The 20079-nt window shown below is 45.1% G+C and overlaps 1 protein-coding gene across 1 annotated transcript; it reads right to left on the bottom strand.

Annotated features, from left to right (window-relative positions):
* Positions 1–4213: 4213 nt before the first annotated feature.
* Positions 4214–4983, bottom strand: LOC125522780 (protein LE25-like). The gene is made up of 2 exons (XM_048687812.1): positions 4717–4983; positions 4214–4581 (listed from the first exon to the last, which is right to left on the bottom strand). Exons 1-2 carry the CDS (start codon positions 4801–4803, stop codon positions 4426–4428), a joined length of 243 nt encoding a protein of 80 aa, XP_048543769.1. The 5' UTR covers positions 4804–4983; the 3' UTR covers positions 4214–4425.
* Between the last annotated feature and the right edge of the window lie 15096 nt (positions 4984–20079).

Genomic DNA, 20079 nt, shown 5'->3' with positions numbered 1-20079 from the left:
ACAAACGCACGTGCCTTGCCATATGAGCTCTTCTCGTGTGATGAAGACTTGGAGGAAGACTTGGAAGAACACTTTGAGTATTTCTTCTTCTTCTTGTCGTCAGAGTCATACTCCTTGCTCTTCTTCTTCTTCTTCTTCTTGTTCTCATTGTCCCACTGCGGACACTCAGAGATGTAGTGGCCAGGTTTCTTGCACTTGTGGCATGATCTTTTCTTGTAGTCATAAGCAGAAGCTTCATCATTCGTTGAGCTTGATCGTGAAGACTTTCTCAAGCCTTTCTTCTTGGTGAATTTTTGGAACTTCTTCACAAGCATAGCAAGCTCCTTTCCAATGTCTTCAGGATCATCAGTACTGCTATCGGATTCTTCTTCAGATGTGGAGACAGCTTTTGCTTTCAAGGCACGAGTTCACCCATAGTTGGGACCGTAGATATCTCTTTTCTCAGAAAGCTGAAACTCATGTGTGTTGAGCCTCTCAAGTATGTCAGATGGATCGAGTGTCTTGAAATCAGGACATTCTTGAATCATCAGGGCTAGGGTGTCAAATGAACTGTCAAGTGATCTCAGGAGTGTCTTGACGACTTCATGCTTGGTGATCTCAGTAGCGCTGAGGGCTTGAAGTTCATTTGTGATGTCAGTGAGTCGATCAAACGTGAGTTGGACATTCTCATTGTCATTTCTCTTGAAGCGGTTGAAGAGGTTGCGAAGGACACTAATTCTCGAATCTCTCTGGGTTGAGACGCCTTCGTTGACCTTGGAGAGCCAGTCCCAGACTAGCTTAGATGTTTCCAAAGCACTCACGCGGCCATACTGTCCTTTGGTCAGATGACCACAAATGATATTCTTGGCAGTAGAGTCCGGCTGAACGAACTTCTTGACGTCAGCAGCAGTGACACCTTCTCTAGCCTTGGGAACGCCGTTCTTAACGACATACCATAGGTCGACGTCAATGGCTTCAAGATGCATGCGCATCTTATTCTTCCAGTAGGGATATTCAGTTCCATCGAAGACGGGGCACACAGCGGAGACTTTAATTATCCCTGCAGTCGACATAGCTAAGACTCCAGGTGGTTAAACCGAATCACACAGAACAAGGGAGTACCTTGCTCTGATACCAATTGAAAGTGCGTTATATCGACTAGAGGGGGGGGGGTGAATAGGCGATTTTTATGAAAGTCTTCAAAACGTGGAAGTTTCGAAGACAAACGATAAAAATAAACCTATTACCATGCAGCGGAAGGTAGACTACACTAGGCAAGCCATAGTCAAGTATTCAATGAAGTAAAAGCACAATGACTAATAGCCGCTAGGTAGTAAGGATCAGGTAGGAAGATACTATGAAGCCAATCAGATCAAGCAGTCACTCAGTGAAGACAAAGGATAATGCAATCATACAACGACTTCACAAGGACCAACAGTAAGTAAAGGGAAGGGAAGGATGAAACCAGTGACTCGTTGAAGAGAATGATTTGTTGGACCAGTTCCAGTTGCTGTGACAACTGTACGTCTGGTTAGGGCGGCTAGGTATTTAAACCTGAGGACACACAGTTCCGGATACCCAGTCCTGAACACGCAACTCAGAACATCCAGTCCTCACCGTATTCCCCTTGAGCTAAGGTCACACAGACCTCGCCCAATCACTCTGGTAAGTCTTCAAGGTAGACTCCCAAACCTTCACAGACTTCGTTCACCGACGATCCACAATGGCTCTTGGATGCACAGAACGCGACGCCTAACCGGCTAGAGAATTCACAGTCCTCAAGTGTAATAAGTCTTCAGATCACGCAGACAGGAAGACTTAAGTGATGCCTAACACTCTTTGACTCTGAGTGGTTAGGGCTTTATCCTCGCAAGGAATTCTCTCTCAAAGGCTTCGGGGTGGGTTGCTCTCAAACGACAAAAGCCGTACTCTAACTCTGAGCAGCCAACCGTTTATGGTTGTAGGGGGTGGGCTATTTATACCCACAAGGCAACCCGACCTGATTTGTCTGAAATGACCCTGGGTCACTAAGGAACTGACACGTGTTCCAACGGTCAGATTTCAAACACACACGGCAACTTTACTTGGGCTACAAGCAAAGCTGACTTGTCCGACTCTGGACAAGATTCGCTCTCATAGTCTTCACTCGAAGACATAGGTTTTGGTTAAGCATCACTTCAGTCATTCTGACTGGTTCTCTTGGACCCCACTTAACAGTACGGTGGTTCCTATGACTTTCAATAAAGAAAGAAAAAGAACTACGAAAGATCCGAGTCTTCGAGCTCCATAGGCTTCATGCGATGTCTTCTCTTGTCATAGTCTTCAATGTGAATATCTTCACATACCACCTTTGACTTCAATGTCTTCATACATTTTTAGGGGTCATCTCTGGTAGGAAAACCGAATCAATGAGGGACTTCTACCTGTGTTATCCTGCAATTCTCACAAACACATTAGTCCCTCAACTAGGTTTGTCGTCAATACTCCAAAACCAATTAGGGGTGGCACTACATGCACTTACAAGTACAGGTACAATACTCATGCATAAATCAAGGTTATTCCTCGCCGTGCTGTAAGCTTCATCTAAAGTTTACAATGGTGCACGTCGGCCTTATCCGCTGCAGTAGCTCATTCAAACAAATATAGTAGAGAAATGCAAGATCTATCATTAGCACACACAAATAAAATCATATTAACAACTTCATTCACACCCAATCGGCTGTTCCCCAGGTTGACTTATCAAATCAAATTAGTAAGTAGGCACAACCAACAACAAACTGCTCAAAGATCCAACCTTTTATGTAAAAAGTTGTCGTAACTCATCTTCTAGTTATTGTAGAGAGCTGGATGAAAACCGTGAGCCGCAGAAACTTGGCGAGAACCCATCCATCTCTTTTCTGGTCTTCGCGGTCACCGCAAGCACGTGCCTGATGCTCCTTCCGCTGCGCTCCTCCTATTCTGGTGACGCTGCCCAAGATTGGAGAACCACAAGAATTTGAATTAGAAATTGACAGAAATTACCTCCAAATAGAGCGCTAAGAAACCATTAAAATCCTATGAACTCAAATCCTACAAATCAATCGACCCGCAGAGCGCTAAGCCACCTTAATTAGTGGCATCTTCATGGGTGCAGACGATGAGGAGCCGCGGGCGGCGGCCGTGATGTTTGTTCAGCGGCGGGGTACCTGGGGTAGCAGAAGAGGAGCGGCGGCGCGGCGGCCCGCTCTCGCATCCGTTGGAGGAAGAGTGGTGGGGCGGCGGTCTGCTCTCGCGTCCACTGAAGGAGGAGCGGCGGGGGCGTCGGCCTGCACCCGCGTCCAACAGAAGAGGACCGGCGGCCTACATGCGACAGCAGAGGAGGAGCGGCAGGGGCACCGTCCTGCTCTCGTCTCCGTCGGAGGAGTGGCGAGGACGTCGACCTACTCTTGCGTCCATCGGAAGTGGATCGGCCGGGGCGACGACCTGCTCTCAGATGCGTCAGAGGAGGGTTGGTGGTCTTCTCGTTTTCCGCGGCCTTCGAGTTTATCAACAGCAAGCCCGGAGCGGAGGCGCGGGTGCGGATGGCGCGGGAGGCACGGGCGGAGGTTCTCCGGCGGTGGTCGAGGCGGTGGCTGGCGCGGTTGCAGCAAGAGGGCGAGCGAGGGGTGGGGCGGTGCCAAAATTGCTGGTTGCGTGAGGGCAGAGGGAAGCGACGTGGTCGGGGAACGATGTTAACCCAATGGCAATGATTGATAATTAATTAAGTAATGGCAATGGTGGGTAATTAAAGCGTAAAACGCGTTTAGTATGCTGAAGGGATGTAGACCATTAAATTGCAGGTTTCGATGGATAAGATGATTTAGTGGTAGTAGATAGTAGAAACACATCCGCAGAGAAGTACCTCCTTGGATTTCTCTACACAGAAGGGAGTACAGAAAACGCTCCGAACAAAGGAAATTTGCAGAAAAATCCTTCTTCATCCGTGCAACCACTGACAGAATGGCGAAAAACTTCGAACGCCTGACAAAAACTTCGAACACCACTCGGTTGAAAAACTGTTTATATGAGTGTTGATCCCTGCAACCACCAACACAACACAATGACCAAAAACTTCAAACACCGGGCGGTTGGAATTTCTCTGTCTTTGAGTGTCTTATCGATTACAGAACGTAGCCCGTCGGCAATGAAGCAGACATCATCATCGATTAGCAAAAGAAAAGAAGAAAAGATAAAGCAGACATCATCACAATAGACCTGTGGTGAAAGATTGTTCGAGTATATATGATCGTAGAGGACGATGTAGACGGGTCGCATTTTTCGAAGCATCACATTTATAAGCCTAGAAGATGAAGGATCGAATCGAACCACATTCTATGACGGACTGCCGCTTATTTTGATTCCTCGATTCGCTTAAAACCGAGGTTACGCTACTACTACATGCTGTAGTCGGGCCTAGCTAGAAGCTAACTAGGTGCCAGTGACGATGGTGCGCCTCCCGGACCTCTCGGCGGCGTGGTCCCCCTTCTCATCGCGCTCGTCGGAGTTAACCTTGTGCATGCGGTCCTCCTTTTTCTCCTCCGCCTCGCGCTTCTTCTCCGGGTCCGTCGTCGTGGCCTTCTTTACCTGCAGCAGCAGCGCGCGCACGCACATCGTCCGGGCAAGGTTAGCTATAAGCGGAAGTCGCAGCTAGCACACACCTCTGTAGACTGTAGTGTGGCCGGCAATCTAAAAAGAAACAACTCAGCTCGGCGGACGGACCTTCTCGCCGGCGGTGGCCTTCGCCTTATCGATGCCGGCCTTGGCGGAGGAGGCGGCGTCCTGGACCTTGGCTTTGATGGTCGCCATTTCCTTCACCAATCACGTAGCGCGCGCTCACCGTTTGCTCTGACCACTCGATCTGCTGTCGCTTGCACTCGATCTTGTTGATAGACGCGCGCGGTAGCTTAGGTAACATGTATGACAGGTGGTACATATATAAAGGGGTGCATTCAAGGCCCAAACAGCCGGACCGTGCGTGGCACAAGGCAGGCCGGCCAGGTGCAGGCAATCGTGGCACCTTGCTCGTGCCTGCTCTTAGTATTCGGACGCGTGTTGGTGCACGTAATGGCTCGCCTGCTCTCCTTACATGCTTAGGTGGTACGACTTGTATATCTCGCATGCACAGACGGCGCGCTTTCAAAAAGATGCACGGTGCCGCTGGCGGTGGTGGCTATCTCTTTCGTCGGGGTGGTCGGTCTGAAGCTGGTTGGTCAGATCTCGAGATCCGTCATCTAATTTCGGCTGTGAGTCGGGAAGACATGATTGTCGGTGAAAACCGAGCCGATGGTAGGCGATGGCGGCGTTCTGCGTCGTTACCTTGATGAGGACATCATTGTAATCACTGTCGTCCCACTCGTGCTCCTCCGGGAAAATCTTAGGATCTTTTTGGAGCATCGTTTGTGGAACAGAGTTGGAAGACAGAGGCAAAGGTGGAACGACTTCGTCTTGCACGGAGCTTTCGATGGAGATGTCAAGTCATGTTTGGCCGATAGGTGCTACGTTGTACCATGCCTGGTCGGCAGGTGCTACGCATGACAGATCTTCCAGAATCGTCGCATCTGGACGGACGAGCGTGGGGTGGTGGTGCCGTTTGGCCCGTGGTGGCGTCGACGGATTGATAAACCGCGGTGTCGTTTTGGAGCATCGTTTGTGGAGCAGAGTTGGAAGACAGAGGCAGAGGTGGAACGACTTCGTCTTGCACGGAGCTTTCGATGGAGATGTCAAGTCATGTTTGGCCGATAGGTGCTACGTTGTATCATGCCTAGTCGGCAGGTGCTACGCATGACAGATCTTCCAGAATCATCGCATCTAGACGGACGAGCGTGGGGTGGTGGTGCCGTTTGGCCCGTGGTGGCGTCGACGGATGGATAAACTGGCAGGGATGATGCAGATCTCTCTCCTGAAGATGGGTCAACAGTTCGATGATGATGGCGGCAGCTAAAACGCGTGCATGTGGTGTACGCATTAGGTCTACTGCATCGGCTATGTGTCTCAATACGTTATGTGAATGGATCGACGACGGCATCGGTTTTAGACACGAGGAATGAGAGCACTATACATTATTGAGTTTTGTAGGTGTGAGTGGTGGCTTCCGGTGGCTTGATGTATGTTTTTGTTAGACTTATATTGAATAATAAATAAAGATAAACGTTTGCATCGATTGATGCAGAGGCTGGGGCTCTTAAAGCTCATTTAAGACAAAAATGCGTCGGTCGACCAAACTGCCGTAGGATTTATCGATTTTTCTATCGGAGAGGCCCAAAGGCATCGGTCGTTAGGCCAACCCCAGCGCACGACCCCAGATGGACGTCTGTTTTGGCTTGTTTTCGTCCGTTTGGATTGTTGGATTATGAATGGGCTTAGGCCCATATAAGACACTAATCCCTGGTTAATCTTGAGGCCCATGCATGAGATGGCAGGTGGTGGGAAGTTTAGTCCCACCTTGCTAGTTGAGGAGAGTTGAGACCACTTTATAAGGACTGCTCTACCACTTGTCATTGGGAGCTTGGAAAGGGGAGTGGTACGCACGCGCTCCTCCTTCGCCGCCCGCCTCGTGACGACACGCACGCGCCGCGGGTTGCGGGAATGAGCCGAGCCGGAGCTTATTTTTGCCTCTCAAAAACGAATTAATTAATCAGAGATTAATTAACGAGTCGCTAGCAGGTGGGCCACTGTCCGAGACATTGGACTGTGGGCTGACTTGCGTTGCTGGGATTCGTCGACTCCGTTCGCGGGTGTGCGACCCTTCCGGGGAGTACGTCGACTCGGTCGTGGGCCTCCGCCCAGGCCCACGACTTCCTACCCGATGGCCTATATAAGAAGGCTGTGCCCAGTGGAGTGACCTAGTTCGGTTCACTCACTCCCTCTCGCGTAACCTAGCCGTCATCTACTGTTCCTCACTCCGTGCTGTCTCCGACGACCCCATCCCGACGACCGCATGCACGGCTGGTCGGGAGAGCAGGTGCCTCCAAAACCCTGTCGTTCGAGAGCCTTCCCGGGAGAACGGCAATAAGGTTTTTGGGGAGCGTCTTGACGCGACTGCTCCCGATTTGTCCCCAACTCTGTTCGCCTCTGCTTCCACTACTTCCCCTGCATCGACACCATGGCCGCCGCCACCAAGAAGAAAGCCACGGACGACGCCGAGGCGGCTGCTGCCGCCGCCGTGTTGGCCTGGCCAACCGGAGGGTATGATCTGTTCATCCCTCATTTACTCGTACTTGTATTAGCCGTATATGTGCTGCTCATAGATGGTTCGCTTCTATGTTCTGTACATGCTAGTATGCTTAGGTATAGCTATGAGATGCATACCTTTTATGCCATGCTTACCGTTTACTCGTGGATTAGTCTAATCAGAAAAGTGCTAATATTTCCAACAATCCAAAAACCTTATTTTAGGCACTTTTCGATTCAAGGCTTTGCTGCAACTCTGAAACCGGAAAAGTTTACTGGGACACATTTTAAGTGTTGACAGACTAGGACCACCTTATGGCTCACAACGATGAACGTGTTCTTGGTTGGTGGTGTGTCCCTTACAGAAACGATTGCTCCTGAACAGGAGAAGGCGTTTAGGGAGGCAATCACAATCTTTTTGGGAGCAGTTCTGAGTGTGATTGGAGACAAGTTGGTTGACGCATATATTCATATGGGGGTTGCCAAAAACTTGTGGGATGCGCTCGAAGTCAAATTCGGCGCAACTGATGCTGGCAGTGAGTTGTATGCCATGGAGGAGTTCCATGATTACAGGATGGTTGATAACCGTTCTGTATTGGACCAGGCTCATGAGATGCAGTGCATTGCTAAGGAGCTGGAGCTCCTGAAGTGTGAGTTACCGGACAAGTTTGTCGCGGGTTGCATTATTGCAAAACTCCCTCCTAGTTGCAGGAAATTTGCTACTTATCTCAAGCACTTGAGACGTGAATTCTCTGTCGAGGATGTCATCGATCATCTCAGTGTTGAGCAGAACTCGAGTGCAAAGGACTAACACGTGAAAGGGGCAGAGAGTTCTTCTAGAGCCAATGTGGTGCAGAAGAACATCCACAAGTTCAAGGGAAAGAACTCTGTCCAGCAGAATACTACCTTTAAGAAGAAGGGTAAGAAGAAAGACAAAAAGAGAGATGGCTGCTTGACTTGCTTTTCAGATGAACATTGGGCAAACAAGTGCCCAAACAACTACAAGAAGCCAGCACAGGACTCCAAGTCTGTGAATGTCACTCTGAGCAACAATGATGCGGCATCTAGGTATGGTAATATGTTTACCATACTTTCAGTTTGTCAGTCCACCGATTGGTGGGTTGACACTGGGGCCAATATTCATGTGTGTGCTGATGTGTCTTTGTTTTCTTCTTACCAGGTCACACGAGATTGTTCCGTCCTGATGGGGAATGGCGCGCATGCTTCTGTTCATAGTGTTGGCATGGTAGATCTGAAGTTTACTTCGGGAAAGATCGTGCAACTGAAGAAACGTGCAGCATGTCCCCGGCATCAAGAAGAATCTTGTTAGTGGCTCCCTTCTATGTAAAGAAGGGTTTAAGTTAGTATTTGAGTCTAACAAAGTAGTCGTATCCCGGTATGGATTATTTGTTGGAAAAGGATATGATTGTGGTGGTTTGTTCCGCCTTTCCCTAGAGAATTTCTGTAATAAAGTCGTGAACCAAATTCATTCTAATGTGAACGAATCAGAGGTTTGGCATTCACGTCTTTGTCACATAAAATTTCAGTTGTATGACGCGGCTAGCTAAGATGGACTTAATCCCGAGTTTCACTTTAGCCAAAGGCTCTAAGTGCCATGCATGTGTGCAAGCTAAGCAACCTCGTAAGCCTCACAAGCTTGCGAAGGAGAGACACCTGGCACCATTAGAGCTCATACATTCTGATCTCTGTGAGATGAATGGTGTGTTGACTAAAGGTGGAAAGAAATACTTCATGAGTCTGATTGATGATTCCACTAGATTCTGCTATGTGTATTTGTTAAATACTAAGGATGAGGCTCTACACTACTTTAAAGTCTATAGGGCAGAAGTTGAGAACCAACTTGATAAGAAAATAAAATGAGTTCGGTTTGATCGTGGTGGAGAGTACTTTTCTAAAAAGTTTGATTTATTCTGTGCGGAACATGGTATTATTCATGAGAGGATGCCTCCCTACTCACCCCAGTCAAACGGGGTAGCCGAACGGAAAAACCATACTCTAACTGATTTGGTTAACGCCATGTTAGATACATCGGGTTTATCCAAGGCATGGTGGGGGGAGGCCGTATTGACATCATGTCATGTCCTGAATAAAGTTCCCACAAAGGATAATGATACTACTCCCTATGAGCAATGGGAAAAGAAAAGAACTACACTCTTTTACTTGCGCACTTGGGGCTGTTTGGCGAAAGTTAACGTGCCGATAACCAAAAAGCACAAGTTGGGACCAAAGACCGTGGACTGCGTTTTTCTTGGCTATGCCAAGCATAGCGTTGGCTATAGATTTCTAGTGGTGAAATCTGATGTACACGACGTGAAGGTCGGTACGATCATGGAGTCTAGGGATGCTACATTCTTTGAGGATATTTTCCCCATGAGAGATATGCAAAGCACTTCTAGACTAGAATCTGATGAGACTTCTGAACCTGCTATTCCGATGGAATATTATGAACATAAAAGTGATAAAGAGTTCCACGGAGGATGACGAGGAAGCTCCTGTTAGGAGCAAGAGACAGAGTACTGCAAAGTCCTTTGGTGATGATTTACTCGTGTACCTCGTGGATGATGACACCCCTAGTTCCATTTCAGAAGCTGATGCATCTCCTGATGCTGACTACTGCAAGGATGTGGTCCGTAGCGAGATGGATTTCATCTTGGCTAACGGGACATGGGAAATCATTGATCGTCTTATGGTTGTCAGCCATTGGGATGTAAGTGGGTGTTCAAGAAGAAGCTTAGGCCCGATGGTACTGTTGAGAAGTACAAGGCTAGGCTTGTGGCCAAGGGTTATACCCAGAAAGAAGAAGAGGATTTCTTCGACAATTACTCACCTGTGGCTAGACTGACAACCATTCGAGTGTTACTCGCTTTGGCTGCCTCGCATGGTCTTCTCGTCCACCAGATGGACATTAAGACGACTTTCCTTAACAGAGAGCTAGACAAGGAAATTTACATGCAACAGCCAGATGGCTTTGTAGTAAATGATGAGAAAAGAAAGGTGTGCAAGTTAGTGAAATCTCTGTATGGCCTGAAACAAGCGCCTAAGCAATGGCATGAGAAGTTCAACACTACTCTAACATCTGCTGGCTTTGTTGTGAACGAAGCTGACAAATGTGTATACTATCGCTATGGTGGGGGCAAAGGAGTTACACTGTGTCTTTATGTCGATGACATAGTGATATTTGGGACCCACCTCAAGGTCATTGAGGAGGTCAAGGCTTTTCTATCTCATAACTTTGAGATAAAAGACCTGGGCGTGGCTGATGTTATCTTGAACATCAAGCTATTGAGAAATTCTGAGGGTGGAATTACATTTTTGCAATCCCACTATGTTGAGAAGATTTTGAGCCGTTTTGGATATTCGGACTGCGAACCTTCTACAACACCATATGACCCTAGCATGCGGATTCAGAAGTTCGAAGGCACGACTATTGATCAATTGAGATATTCTCAAGTAGTTGGTTCACTGATGTACCTAGCATGTGCTACTCTTCCTGACATCTCATTTGCTGTGTGCAAACTGAGCCGGTTTGTTTCCAATCCGGAAGATGTGCATTGGCATGCTGTTGAGCGAGTGATGTGTTACTTGCAAGGTACTGCGAACTATGGAATTCACTATTCTGGGTACCCGACGGTACTTGAGGGATATAGTGATTCGAATTGGATATTTGATGCTGATGAGATGAAAGCCACAAGTGGACATGTCTTCACACTTGATGGTGGTGCTATTTTCTGGAAGTCTTGCAAGCAGACGATCTTAACCAGATCGACTATGGAAGCAGAACTCATAGAATTAGACACATCATGCATCGAAGCAGAATGGCTTCGAGATCTTTTGATGGATTTGCCGGTGGTCGACAAACCAGTGTCGGCTGTCCTTATGAACCGTGATAATCAAACGGTGATTGCCAAGGCTAAGAGTTCAAAGGACAACATGAAATCCACAAAGCACATAAGAAGAAGATTGGAATATGTCAGAAAATCAAGAAACTCCGGAGTAATAGCGTTGGATTATATCCAGACGTCTAACAATCTGACAGACCCTTTTACGATAGGGCTATTACAGATTGTGATAGAAAATGCATCGAGGGAGATGGGTATGAGACCCACGTAAGTTGCCACGGGGGTAACCCAACCTATGTGATCGAAGATCCCGTGAATTAGGACCCGAGAAAACAAGCCAGCGGTCAACTGAGGAGAGTATCCTTAATTAACCCACTCCATTGGAGATGCAGTAATACTCTCAATTCTGTAAGGCAGGCTAACTTTTGTCTTAATGTGTTCCAAAGCTTATGTAAACAAGATGCTAACCTACAGAGCATTCTTTGGAGGAACACATCTATGGGAGCCCGACTGCTGGTCACAGTCTATGAGACTGGGTAATCTCTAGTAAGCTCATGAGAAGGTACAGAGTATGACTAATAAGCTCCAACAGTGGGGTTTAGCCTTCGGCAACCACGTATCAGCTGAAAATAGGCGAAACTTCTGCATGCCAAACTGACAATTCAAGGAATAGTCCATTGTTCAGTTGTGAAGAAGTCGAATCCTGTTGCTCTAGGTGAAAGTTCAACTTAACAGTCTCCATTGAAAATCTTGGTATAACAAACATTGTTTGGAACAATTGACAAACTTATGTGCCTCGAGATCTGGTGGGGGATTGTTGGATTATGGATGGGCTTAGGCCCATATAAGACACTAATCCCTGGTTAATCTTGAGGCCTATGTATGAGATGGCAGGTGGTGGAAAGTTTAGTCCCACCTTGCTAGTTGAGGAGAGTTGAGACCCTTTTATAAGGGATGCTCTACCACTTGCCATTGGGAGCTTGGGAAGAGGAGTGGTACACGCGCGCTCCTCCTCCTCCGCCGCCCGCCTCGCCACGCCTCGCCTCTCAGGAACGAATTAATTAATCAGGGATTAATTAACGAGTCATTAACAGGTGGACCACTGTCCGAGATGTTGGACTGTGGGCTGACTTGCGTTGCTGGGATTCGTCGATGCTACCTCTTGAGCACTACGTTGGTTTTCCCCGAAGATGAAGGGATGATGCAGCAAAGTAGCGTAAGTATTTCCCTCAGTTTTTGAGAACCAAGGTATCAATCCAGTAGGAGGCTACACGCGAGTCCCTCGTACCTGCACAAAACAAATAAATCCTCGGAACCAACGCGATAAGGGGTTGTCAATCCCTACACGGCCACTTACGAGAGTGAGATCTGATAGATATGATAAGATAATATTTTTGGTATTTTTAGATGCAAAGTAAAATAAAAGCAAAGTAAATAACTAAGTATTGGAAGATTATTATGATGAAGATAGACCCGGGGGCCATAGGTTTCACTAGTGGCTTCTCTCAAGAGCATAAGTATTCTACGGTGGGTGAATGAATTACTGTTGAGCAATTGACAGAATTGAGCATCGTTATGAGAATATCTAGGCATGATCATGTATATAGGCATCACGTCTGAGACAAGTAGACCGACTCCTGCCTGCATGTACTACTATTACTCCACTCATCGACCGCTATCCAGCATGCATCTAGAGTATTAAGTTCATGAAAACAGAGTAACGCCTTAAGCAAGATGACATGATGTAGAGGGATAAACTCATGCAATATGAAGAAAACCCCATCTTGTTATCCTCGATGGCAACAATACAATACGTGCCTTGCTGTCCCTACTGTCACTGGGAAAGGACACCGCAAGATTGAACCCAAAGCTAAGCACTTCTCCCATTGCAAGAAAGATCAATCTAGTAGGCCAAACCAAACTGATAATTCGAAGAGACTTGCAAAGATAACCAATCATACATAAAAGAATTCAGAGAAGATTCAAATATTGTTCATAGATAGACTTGATCATAAACCCACAATTCATCGGTCTTAACAAACACACCGCAAAAAGAAGATTACATCGAATAGTTCTCCACAAGAGAGGGGAGAACATTGTATTGAGATTCAAAAATAGAGAAGAAGCCATCTAGCTAATAACTATGGACCCGTAGGTCTGAGGTGAACTACTCACACTTCATCAGAGGGGCTATGGTGATTATGTAGAAGCCCTCCGTGATGGATACCCCCTCCGGCGGAGCTCCGGATCAGGCCCCAAGATGGGATCTCGTGGATACAGAAAGTTGCGGCGGTGGAATTAGGGTTTTTGGCTCCATATCTGATCGTTTGGGGGTACGTAGGTATATTAGGAGGAAGGAGTACGTCGGTGGAGCAACAGGGGGCCCACGAGGGTGGAGGGCGCGCCTGGGAGGGGGGGGGGGGTGGGGGCGCCCCCTACCTCGTGGCCTCCTCCTTTGTTTCTTGATGTAGGGTCCAGGTCCTCTGGATCATGTTCGGTGAGAAAATCACGTTCCCGAAGGTTTCATTCCGTTTGGACTCCATTTGATATTCCTTTTCTTCGAAACCCTAAAATAGGCAAAAAAAACAGCAATTCTGGGCTGGGCCTCCGGTTAATAGGCTAGTCCCAAAATAATATAAAAGTGGATAATAAAGCCCAATAATGTCCAAAACAGTAGATAATATAGCATGGAGCAATCAAAAATTATAGATACGTTGGAGACGTATCAAGCATCCCCAAGCTTAATTCCTGCTCGTCCTCGAGTTGGTAAATGATAAAAACAGAATTTTTGATGTGGAGTGCTACTTGGCATAATTTTAATGTAATTCTTCTTAATTGTGGTATGAATATTCAGATCCTAAAGATTCAAGATAAAAGTTCATATTGACATAAAAATAATAATACTTCAAGCATACCAACTAAGCAATTATGTCCTCTCAAAATGACATGTCCAAAGAAAGTTCATCCCTACAAAATCATATAGTTTAGTCATGCTCCATTTTCGTCACAGAAGAATGCTCTCATCATGCACAACCCCGATGAGAAGCCAAGCAATTGTTTCATACTTTAGTAATCTCAAACCTATAAACTTTCACGCAATATATGAGCGCGAGCCATGGATATAGCACTATGGGTGGAATAGAATATGATGATGGGGGTTATGTGGAAAAGACAAAAAAGGAGATAGTCTCACATCAACGAGGCTAATCAATGGGCTATGGAGATTCCCATCGATTGATGTTAATGCAAGGAGTAGGGATTGCAATGCAATGGATGCACTAGAGCTATAAATGTATGAAAGCTCAACAAAAGAAACTAAGTGGGTGTGCATCCAACTTTCTTGCTCACGAAGACCTAGGGCACTTGAGGAGGCCCATTGTTGGAATATACAAGACAAGTTCTATAATGAAAAATTCCCACTAGCATATGAAAGTGACAAAACAAAAGACTCTCTATCATGAAGATTATGGTGCTACTTTGAAGCACAAGTGTGGAAAATGGATAGTAGCATTGTCCCTTCTTTATATATATATATATTATTTGGCCTTTCTTTTTTTGGCCTTTCTCTTTTTTTATTTGGGACAATGCTCTATTAATGATGATCATCACACTTCTATTTATTTAAAACTCAATGATTACAACTCGATATTAGAACAAAAGATGACTCTATATGAATGCGTCCGGCGGTGTACCGAGATATGCAATGAACCAAGAGTGACATGTATGAAAGAATTATGAACGGTGGCTTTGCCACAAATACTATGTCAACTACATGATCATGCTAAGCAATATGACAATGATGAATATGTCTTGATAAACAGAATGGTGGAAAGTTGCATGGCAATATATCTCGGAATGGCTATGAAAATGCCATAATAGGTAGGTATGGTGGATGTTTTGAGGAAGATATAAGGAGGTTTATGTGTGAAAGAGCATATCATATCACGGGGTTTAGATGCACCAGCGAAGTTTGCACCAACTCTCAATGTGAGAAAGGAAAATGCATGGTACCGAAGAGGCTAGCAATGATGGAAGGGTGAGAGTGCGTATAATCCATGGACTCAACATTAGTCATAAAGAACTCACATACTTATTGCAAAAATCTACAAGTAATCAAAAACCAAGCACTACGCGCATGCTCCTAGGGGGATAGATTGGTAGGAAAAGACCATCGCTCGTCCCCGAGCGCCACTCATAATGAAGACAATCTAATAACACCTCATGTTTCAAATTTGTTACATAACGCTTACCATTCGTGCATGCTACGGGACTTGCAAACTTCAACACAAGCATTTCTCAAATTCACAACTACTCAACTAGCACGACTTTGATATTATTACCTCCATATCTCAAAACAATCATCAAGCATCAAACTTCTCTTAGTATTCAAAACACTCATAAGAAAATTTTTATTAATCTTGAACACCTAGCATATTAGGATTATTTAAGCAAATTACCATGCTATTTAAGACTCTCAAAATAATCTAAGTGAAGAATGAGAGATCAATAGTTTATATAAAACAAATCCACCACTGTGCTCTAAAAGATATAAGTGAAGTACTAGAGCAAAACTATATAACTCAAATGATATAAGCGAAGCACATAGAGTATTCTAACAAATTCCAAATCATGTATGGTTCTATCAAAATGTGTGTACAGCAAGGACGATTGTGGTAAACTAAAAAGCAAAGACTCAAATCATACAAGACGCTCCAAACAAAACACATATCATGTGGTAATATAGCTCCAAGTAAAGTTATCGATAGAGGTAGACGAAAAGAGGGGATGCCTTCCGGGGCATCCCCAAGCTTTGGCTTTTAGGTGTCCTTAGATTATCTTGGGGGTGCCATGGGAATCCCCAAGATTAGGCTCTTGCCACTCCTTGTTCCATAATCCATCAAATCTTTACCCAAAACTTGAAAACTTCACAACACAAAACTTAAAGTAGAAAATCTCGTGAGCTCCGTTAGCGAAAGAAAACAGAAGACCACTTCAAAGTACTGTAATGAACTCATTATTTATTTATATTGGTGTTAAGCCTACAGTATTCCAACTTCTCTATGGTTTATAAACTATTTTACTAGCCATAGATTCATCAAAATAAGCAAACAACACACGAAAAACAGAATCTGTCAAAAACAGAACAGTCTGTAGTAATCTGTAGCTAGCGCACGATCTGGAACCCCAAAAATTCTAAAATAAATTTCTGGACGTCAGGAATTTATCTATTAATCATCTTCAAAAAGAATTAACTAAATATCACCTTCCAAATAAAAATGGCAGCAGTTCTTGTGAGCGCTAAAGTTTCTGTTTTTTACAGCAAGATATCAAGACTTTCCCCAAGTCTTCCCAATGGTTCTACTTGGCACAAACACTAATTAAACACAAAAAACACAACCTAAACAGAGGCTAGATAAATTATTTATTAATAAATAGAAGCAAAAAGCAAGGAATAAAAATAAAATTGGGTTGCCTCCCAACAAGCGCTATTGTTTAACGCCCCTGGCTAGGCATAAAAAAAGCAAGGATAGATTTAGGTATTGCCATCTTTGGTATTAGGAAAGAAAAGAGCAAACTTGCTATCTATAGAATTAATCCATCTATTCTGATAGAGCACATGGCTATTAATGGTAGATGAAAGATTAAGTATGTTACGGAAATTTGTATCTAGGCTAGCCTTTATCTCTTTAATAGATTCGTTTTGGTAAGAGAGCAAAAGAGATGTAGATTCAACTTTCTCATTCATGGGGTGCCCAAATATGGTTTTCATTTTTTCATAAGTGTCTACGACATGCCCTTCAAGAAAACCTTCTTCAAATAAAGAATCTAAGACATGCTTAAAAGAAGAAGGAAGGGCAATATAAAAGCTTTTTAAGTAAACTTCAATTTGGTATTGAGGCACATAGCTAGCCCTGATCCTTAATAGTCTATACCAAGCATCTTTCAAAGATTCATCAAGTAAATAACGAAAAATTCCAGAATCATCTTCATCAAAATTATTAATATTCTCATTGATAACTCCGGTCGGTTTTTCCATAGTATCTTTATTTATGAGCTTAGCGAGGATAGAAGGGTTGTCTAAAGTACTAAAACTTTGGAGAGAACCCCCAACCCTTTTTGATTCAGACATGACAGAAGAAAAGCGAGCAAGAAGAGAGGGCAAATAAAATGGCAAGGGTGAAGTGGGGGAGAGGAAAACGAGAGGCAAATGGCAAATAATGTAATGCGGGAGATAAGGATTGTGATGTGTACTTGGTATATTGACTTTTGCGTAGACTCCCCGGCAACGGCGCCAGAAATCCTTCTTCCTACCTCTTGAGCATTGTGTTGGTTTTCCCCGAAGAGGAAAGGATGATGCAGCAAAGTAGTGTAAGTATTTCCCTCAGTTTTTGAGAACCAAGGTATCAATCCAGTAGAAGGCTACGCGCGAGTCCCGCATACCTGCACAAAACAAATAAATCCTCGCAACCAACGCGATAAGGGGTTGTCAATCCCTACACGGCCACTTAAGAGAGTGAGATCTGATAGATATGATAAGATAATATTTTTGGTATTTTTTAGATGCAAAGTAAAATAAAAGCAAAGTAAAAAAGCAAAGTAAATAACTAAGTATTGGAAGATTATTATGATGAAGATAGACCCCGGGGCCATAGGTTTCACTAGTGGCTTCTCTCAAGAGCATAAATATTCTACGGTGGGTGAACGAATTACTGTTGAGCAATTGACAGAATTGAGCATAGTTATGAGAATATCTAGGCATGATCATGTATATAGGCATCACGTCCGAGACAAGTAGACCGACTCCTGCCTGCATCTACTACTATTACTCCACTCATCGACCGCTATCCAGCATGCATCTGGAGTATTAAGTTCATGAAAACAGAGTAACGCCTTAAGAAAGATGACATGATGTAGAGGGATAAACTCATGCAATATGAAGAAAACCCCATCTTATTATCCTCTATGGCAACAATACAATACGTGCCTTGCTGTCCCTACTGTCACTGGGAAAGGACACCGCAAGATTGAACCCAAAGCTAAGCACTTCCCCCATTGACAGAAAGATCAATCTAGTAGGCCAAACAAAACTGATAATTCCAAGAGACTTGCAAAGATAACCAATCATACATAAAAGAATTCAGAGAAGATTCAAATATTGTTCATAGATAGACTTGATCATAAACCCACAATTCATCGATCTCAACAAACACACCGCAAAAAGAAGATTACATCGAATAGTTCTCCACAAGAGAGGGGGAGAACATTGTATTGAGATTCAAAAAGAGAGAAGAAGCCATCTAGCTAATAACTATGGACCCATAGGTCTGAGGTGAACTACTCACACTTCATCGGAGGGGCTATAGTGATGATGTAGAAGCCCTCCGTGATGGATACCCCCTCCGGCGGAGCTCCGGAACAGGCCCCAAGATGGGATCTCGTGGATACAGAAAGTTGCGGTGGTGGAATTAGGGTTTTGGCTCCGTATCTGATCATTTGGGGGTATGTAGGTATATATAGGAGGAAGGAGTACGTCGGTGGGGCAACAGTGGGCCCACGAGGGTGGAGGGCACGCCTGGGGGGTTGGCGCGCCCCTACCTCATGGCCTCCTCCTTTGTTTCTTGACGTAGGGTCCAAGTCCTCTGGATCATGTTCGGTGAGAAAATCACGTTCCCGAAGGTTTCATTTCGTTTGGACTCCGTTTGATATTCCTTTTCTTCGAAACCCTAAAATAGGCAAAAACTTCAATTCTGGGCTGGGCCTCCGGTTAATAGGTTAGTCCCAAAAATAATATAAAAGTGGATAATAAAGACCAATAATGTCCAAAACAGTAGATAATATAGCATGGAGCAATCAAAAATTATAGATACGTTGGAGACGTATCAGTCGACTCCGCGACCCTTCCCGGGAACGACGACTCCCTTCCTGGGAGTACGTCGACTTGGTGATGGGGCTCCGCTCAGGCCCACTACTTCCTACCCGATGGACTATATAAGAAGTGTAACACCCCGGATGTAACCTTCTCTATTTGTACTCCAACTCTTGTCGTTTCCGGCGTTAAGTTATATGTATTTCTCGGGTTCGGGTCTTTGTCTCCGTGTGTTGTTTTCATTTTCATGCATCTCATATCATGCCATCATGTGCATTGCATTTGCATACATGTTCATCTCATGCATTCGAGCATTTTCCCCGTTGTCCGTTTTGCATTCCGGCGCTTCGTTCTCCTCCGGTGGTCATTTCTAGCCTTCTTTCGTGTGTGGAGCCTAGCTAATAAAAAAAACAGATCCGCGCCGACGGACATGTCCGGAGCCTAGCCGGACACGTCCGCCGCCGCCCCGCAGCCACCCGCGTCGCGACACGTGGAAGCATCTTTACCTCAAGTGATATCTTCAGACCGTGGAAGCATCTTTACCTCCAAGTTTTGGGATTCTTTTCAGAAGGCCATGGGCACTAACATCCGCTTCAGCACAACTTTCCATCCTCAAACAAGCGGTCAAGTCGAGCGTGTCAACCAGATTCTCGAAGATATGCTCAGGGCTTGTGTGATCTCCTTCGGCATGAAGTGGGAGGATTGTCTTCCTTATGCTGAATTCTCATAAAACAATAGTTTTCAAGCAAGTTCGGGCAAGGCCCCATTTGAAATTCTGTATGGCAGGAAGTGCCGTACCCCTCTCAACTGGTCTGAAACCGGTGAACGTCAGCTTTTGGATAATGACTTAATCACAGAAGCAGAAGAAATGTGCAAAGTCATTCGTGATAACCTCAAAGCAGCCCAATCCCGCTAGAAGAGCTACTATGATAGTAAGCACCGTGATTTGGCTTTCGAGATCGGACATCATGTTTACCTCTGTGTCTCTCATATGAAAAGAACTCATCGCTTCGGTATCAAAGGGAAGCTTGCCCCTAGATACGTGGGACCTTTCAAGATTGTCAGCAAGAGAGGCGACCTCGCCTATCAACTCGAGCTTCCTTCAAACTTCGCAAATGTTCATGACGTGTTCCATGTCTCTCAGCTTTGAATGTGCTTCAAGACTCCTGACCGCACAGTCAACTT

The sequence above is a fragment of the Triticum urartu genome, chromosome 7 (assembly GCF_003073215.2).
Source record: "Triticum urartu cultivar G1812 chromosome 7, Tu2.1, whole genome shotgun sequence".
Taxonomy (NCBI): domain Eukaryota; kingdom Viridiplantae; phylum Streptophyta; class Magnoliopsida; order Poales; family Poaceae; genus Triticum; species Triticum urartu.
Note: the sequence above shows the minus strand (reverse complement) of the source record. Positions and strands in the feature narration are given on the sequence as shown.